At 32.2% G+C, this 6527-nt stretch overlaps 1 protein-coding gene across 1 annotated transcript; it reads left to right on the plus strand.

Moving 5' to 3' along the window:
* The first annotated feature begins 3443 nt into the window (after window positions 1-3443).
* LOC129312031 (uncharacterized) lies at window positions 3444-4029 on the plus strand. Its single transcript, XM_054954580.1, has one exon. The coding sequence runs from the start codon at window positions 3639-3641 to the stop codon at window positions 3876-3878; it is 240 nt and encodes a 79-aa protein (XP_054810555.1). The 5' UTR covers window positions 3444-3638; the 3' UTR covers window positions 3879-4029.
* The last annotated feature ends 2498 nt before the right edge of the window (window positions 4030-6527 follow it).

Below are 6527 nucleotides of genomic sequence, written 5' to 3' on the forward strand. Positions count from 1 at the left end.
TTTAAGTTAATAAGACACGGAATAAAAGTAACCGGTCAATATAATGATATGTGAATCATAAAACATAACAATAAAAAAATTTTAAAAATAAAATAAGATACGAATTATGTCAGGGCTGATATGGGTATGATTTAGAATATGCATGCCCCTCTATATATTACTGATAACATAAACAACTAAATTTCTATAATTATACACACATGCGCGAAGCAATCCAATAGTTGGCAACAATCTTGCCCATGCTCTCTCTCTCTCTCGCTCTTTGATATTATAATCTAATCTCCATAAATTATACACATTGATTTGATTTGAATCAAACCAAAACCTAAGAGGGAACAGTGAAACAGAACGAGAGATCAGAGATGTCAACACTCAACAGTGTTTAACGATTCTCAAAATCTTAGTAACTATTATGAAATTGAACAATTAAATTATTATAATATTATTATAATCACTCCAAATTGATGTGAACACTATCAATTTATATGTGAAGCAAATATCAGCCTAGTGTTTTTTTTTTTAAATAATGTCAGAAGTCTATTCTATCCAATTATGCCAGCTAAACATTAACAAGAACAACAACAACAACAATAATGAAGGACGTGAAGATGAGGGAAGGAAATCCAAGGGGTCAAAAGCTGTCCCGAGTTGTGGCGGTGGGCCCCGTGAGCTTCAAGATTTTGCAATTTGATCACATTACGCACCGCGCATGCAGCTAAGCTCTCTTCTGGAACCTGGTTGGCCCTCACTACTTGCGGAAACCGCGCATGTGACCCCGCACGTGCCTTTCCCTTGTTTCTCGTGTGGGCCATTCCTTGGATCTTGGGTTACTCTGGACCCGTCACGCAACAGATCTTATTCTTTTGCATTATTTAATTTACCAAATGTCAATCATTCACTGCACATATTTCCACTTGATTAACAATTTAGAGCTCGTAATTCCAGTTAAATTTAAATAAATTCAAAAAAAATTGGAGCCAAACTTAACAAAATAATATTTTTAATATTTGGGTCTATTTTGACAGGTTTAAATAGATCCAAAAAAATTTGGACAAGCATTCAGCTTGGCCTGATAAAATACCTAAATAAAAAAATTTACACGTGAAAAGCATCAGCTTCTGAAATTCAGTTCTTCAATAACTTAGTTGAATGGTTCACTTTGAGCTAAATTTTAACCATTGCTCTCTTTGTTAAAAAAAAAATATAGAGTATTTTTAACTAAATTTTACCTCCAATAAAGTAGTTGTTTATTTTTAAACTAACATTATTTTTTTTATATTTACCCTTATTTAATACTCCATTCATTAAAAAATGTAAGATATTTTTTGAAGGGTTGGATATTTAAAAAAAATGTAAGACATTTTAAATGTTTCAAGGTATAATTAATGCATTTTTGCTAAAAGTGCCCTTAATAAATAAATTCATATTTATTTTAAAGTGAAACACCTTATCAAATATAGATAAATGTGAAAAGATAATATTAATTTAAAAATAATTAACTAATTTATTAAATGTTAGATTCAGTTAAAAATGCTCTATATTTTATAACAAAGAAAATAGAGTGTTTCACTTTAAAATGAATATAAAGTAATTTATTTATTATGAATATTTTTTTAAAAAGCACATTAATTACATTTTAAAACATTAAAAATAACTTACATTTTTTAACATTTAATATCTCAAAAAATATATTACATTTTTAATGAGAGGGAGTGTGTTACAACTAAATAATATTATAAAAACTAAATAATTAATTGTTTCTTTAATTTAATGTATATATTTCAATATATTTTATCTCTTATATTTTAAATTTATAAGATATTTTTGAAGAAGATTTGGCATCCCAAAATATAACGCACTTAAAAAAAGTTTTATTAATAATATTTTTCAATGTCACCCTTCCCATATACTCTTCCTTTTTAATATATATTCTTTCACAAATAAAATATTAAATGAAGGATAATCTTAAAAGTATATACTTTTATCATGAAAAAGTAAGAATATAAAATATATTTAATGAGTTTTCTTGTTATGTATGATATTGTCTGAAATTTTTTTATAAATTGTGATAAAAGGAGTGTTATTTTTTTAACTACTTGTATTATTGCACATATCGCAGTTTTCAATGCAAACGATTGAAAAGACAGATATGGTAAAAAAATTAACATCCATGATTTACAAATAATTAATTTAAATAATTTTTTTAATCAACGTGAATTAGTTATCTCAAGTTCTTAAATCTTTCATGTAGAAACCGGCACTTGTCTACTCCTACTAACGAAATAACAACAACAACAACAAAAGTTAACACAAGCGATGAAAGCTCTCATTATTTAAATATATAATTGAGGGCTGTCTGTGTGAATAATATGGCAATTTAGTTGAGGATACATAATTTCAATACTTTTGAGAGATATTCACTGATTTTTTTTTTTTTTAACCAGAAGATCTTCACTGAGTCTACTCGTCATGCGTGCTCAATAATAATAATAATAAATAAAAATAAAGAAGTCGACACGTGTGGGGGGAGGGCAACTGTCGGGATTCGAGGATTACTAGGACCAGCACGACTGTAATAGAAAGGAGGTAGAGAGCCAGGAAGACATCTGACACGTGCTTGTGGGCCCCCCTTCGCCCAACATGGCTGGACCCAGCCCTCCCTCTAAGCACAACGACAAGCAATCCATACGTGCGATGCCATCGACCCTATTTCTACCACACCACTCCATCATTGTTTCCCCACCCCTTTGTAACCCCCCTTCTAAAATAAGTAAATAACAATAAATAGTACTGCAATAACACAATTATTCACAAAGAAAATAATGCCGCGCTTTCATTATCCTGAATGCCTCCGTTATGATTATAATATACACACATGTAATAAAATGTTTAGCATCGCTTTTGATCTTTTATCTTTTTAATATGAAATGAGGATGGAATTAAATTCATACAAAGTTTTAGTTTCCAGGAAAAAATATTTATCGGTCGTGAATCGTGATCACTAGCATGCATTTGTTTTATTTTCTGGACAAAAGGAACATGTTCTTTTATTCAATTTAATTATGCCATTCATAGTGTGGAAATAGTATACTCACAAGCAAGAGAAAAGTGAAAACGCAACGTAAAATATGATAAAGATGGAGTGGGAAATAAATGAGAGATTCAGTGTTAAGTGTAAACATAAAAACGTATATAATTTAACAACCTGGCAAATATATTATAAATTATATAGCTATATCATATTATTATGAAAGTATTAAGAACCACACATTCATATACAGTAGCATTTAAATTGAAAATCTTGATAACAGGATGTGAATGAGAATTAATGATCCAGATGAAAATCCCAGTGGCTGTTGCACAAGATATTGTGGTGAGTACAAATCCAAAAGCCAAAGAAAAAGAAACACAACAATGTGGCTTGGCTCACATGGCCACACCAATAACTCAATTACTCCACAACTTGGTCTCTCTCTCGTTTCATTTATAGCCCTCTCATTCCTCATTTCCTCTTTACAACTCCAACGTCTTCCACCTTCTACCTTCTTCTTCTTCTCCTCCTGCTTATTCCTTCTTCATTGTTTAATTCATTCTTTCAAAAGTTACAGAATCATTTCCTTCGGTTAGATCTATCATCAATGGGTTCCAAAGATGTGTCCAAACTGAAGTGGAAGAGAAGGAGGCAGATGGTGGATGCCGCACGGAGTCGTCGTGGCAGCTCCGTCGACAAGAAGATAAAGAAGCTGCGGCAGCTGATTCCCGGCGGCATCCGGCTGAACCCGGACCGGTTGCTTCTCCAGACGGCAGAACACATCTTGCAGCTGAGGCTGCAGGTGAATGTGTTGAAGGCTCTTTCCGAGATACTCAAGCTAAAATAAGTACACGACGTTATTATTATATGTATTGCTCATTTTGTAATAATCGTTTATTACTTTTTGTGCAACTGGTCTCTTCTCTTCATCTTTATCTTTGTAAGCTCTCTCTACAGACGAAACCCTTCGTTCTTAATGGATAAATATATATTCTCTATCTACTGATTTTGCCTGCAGGGTTATAAATCAAATAGCGATGATGATAAGAAGAGTTACAGGCAATTCTGAGTTCATATCAAGCAAATTTTCCATCACCTTAACTCTGTACAGTCCTTGACTCCTCGTATATAATTACTCGTTTTAATGTCGTATAAGCCGCTCGTAGTCAACACCCACCTCTTATCTTTTTTCCCTTAGAAGTTACAATAATTTATATTATTATTACTAGGGTTTTATATTGACTTCCACTGGGATTACTGAACTTTAACACTCGTACAAAGCCATGCTAGCTTTGGAAACTAGAAGCTGACAACGCAGAAATTCATTTTCATCAAGTCATCTGCGGAAATAGAACAATGCATATGTGTTTGTGTTTTAAAAGGTGGATCCGTGTTTGCTTGGACTGTCAACTCAAGATCCAGTAGATAAACACAAACACCAAACAAACATCTTAGGATTATAATTTGCCACCCATTCTTGATCTCTAACGTTTGTCCTGACTTCAGCTGCTATATTATTGTGCACTTTACCCAATCACACGGCACCAGACTCAGTAAATTAAATCACCCTAGCTACCTACCTACCTAGTGTTGGCACAGCATTGGTTTGATATTTGATTTGAGGAAACTATCTTTAAGAATTATTACACCGCATGGGTTGATCGTGGTAATTTGCTTAAATTAAATGGCCCTTTCTAGGAACATTAAAAAACTAGGGGGCAGAACAACGGAACTATTCAAATGGAGCCTTTCTTGTTCAAATAATGTTAGACTTATTCTTTTGAACACACACAAAACTACAACACCATGAAGGCATTCCGGTTCTCCTCTACATGCCTTCAATATTTGCTTGCTTCCTATTGGGGTCGAGTCAAGTAATTGTAACTTAATCATTAATCATTTGACTTTCAAATGTTGTGATTTATATCCTTCTTACGGAAACTTACTGTGAATATTACTATGTGCAGTTGTCCTCAGTGTAAGGTACCCGCATTTGAACCTTAGCTTAGCTTCGACGCAATATATTATGGTCCGATCACTAGCTTCTTAACATGGAGATATCCCTGAGACGATAGATAAGTAAAGTAGTAAACGATTACATAACGAACAAGTTGCAAAGGATTTAATTAAGTACCACATCTTGTACCAAAAAGTTGTAAGGTTGCTTGTTAATTAGGATTATCCAAGGCTTGGGTCAATGTACGTGGGTTGTAATTAAGGTGTTATATATGTTATTATATACTTTGAATGTAAATAAATGTAAGAGAATTCAATATACCCTCCGGGCATTTAATTTGCAAATCTTTTTTAATTATACGCTAACCGTCATTTAATTTCATACATATATATGTGCCTCTGTCTATGTTGTTCTTGCCGAGCCATGCTTGCTGATAATCTTCTCATCTGTTGCTATTTTTATATAAATATATATTTTGTGATCAATATAATTATGATAAGATGTTGACAAATAATGGAATCTTAATACTAATCTTCAGTATATTCAACATGAGCGATCATAAATAACTTTAGACCTAGTTTAATTTAATTTTAACCCGCTGCTAGGTAGGCTTCAAGCATGTAATTAATCAAAGAACAGCTTGATCATAGTATATCTCAGTACGTGTATACGGTATACACTATATACATCATTCACACGGAACATATATGTCTATTAATTAGGGCAGTTAAATTGAAGGAATTAAAAAGATCACAGAGATATATAATGCCAAATAATATTCCTTTTAATAGGTTAATTAAAAATGATTGTATTTCATTGTGGACAAAACCGATGAATTGAGACAAAAGCACAAGGGCTCCACCACGGCCAACCTTAAACCTACACCGATTCGAATCAAACATCTAGTCAAACTAGCCACGTTCACAAAGGACAGGAGCAAATTGCCCCTAATTAATGTCATCATGGTCCGGAATTATTTTGCTACCATAGATCAGCTCCATACATAAGATATATACGATGGCAAAAAAAAACAGGAAGAAGGTAAGTTTGGTACCTTAGTTTTCTCTTATTCTTACCTATTACTATATTGTTGTTTCAATAATAAATATATCTTTCTATTATTGTTGTTGTTGTTGACTTGTTGTTATTGTTTTATTAATTAAATATACATGGAAAACTTTTGATCCATGAATTTATTTTTCTCAACAAATACTCTTAAACATGTCTTTAAAATGACATTGGAATTAAACGAGATCAGACTAGTTCAAAGTTCAAACATGGGACTTAATATGAATTAAGACAATTAATCCGTATCTTTTTTTTGATAATCAATTAATCCGTATCTTTCTCCAAGTGAATAGTAATTCTTTGCTAATATGAATTAAAATTTAAACCATTTTTCTCTAGGGTAATTAGTTTTTTAGTTTTCCTTGTTTTCGACTTGTTGCCTTAATATTTACCAAAGAAAGAAATTACTGGTTATAACTAATATATATTTAATTGGCATTAATTTTAGGCTTTCACCTTAGTTCCCTCCTC

The sequence above is a fragment of the Prosopis cineraria genome, unplaced genomic scaffold (genome assembly GCF_029017545.1).
Source record: "Prosopis cineraria cultivar Desert tree isolate PC_DT_omini unplaced genomic scaffold, ASM2901754v1 PC5, whole genome shotgun sequence".
NCBI classification, from domain to species: domain Eukaryota; kingdom Viridiplantae; phylum Streptophyta; class Magnoliopsida; order Fabales; family Fabaceae; genus Prosopis; species Prosopis cineraria.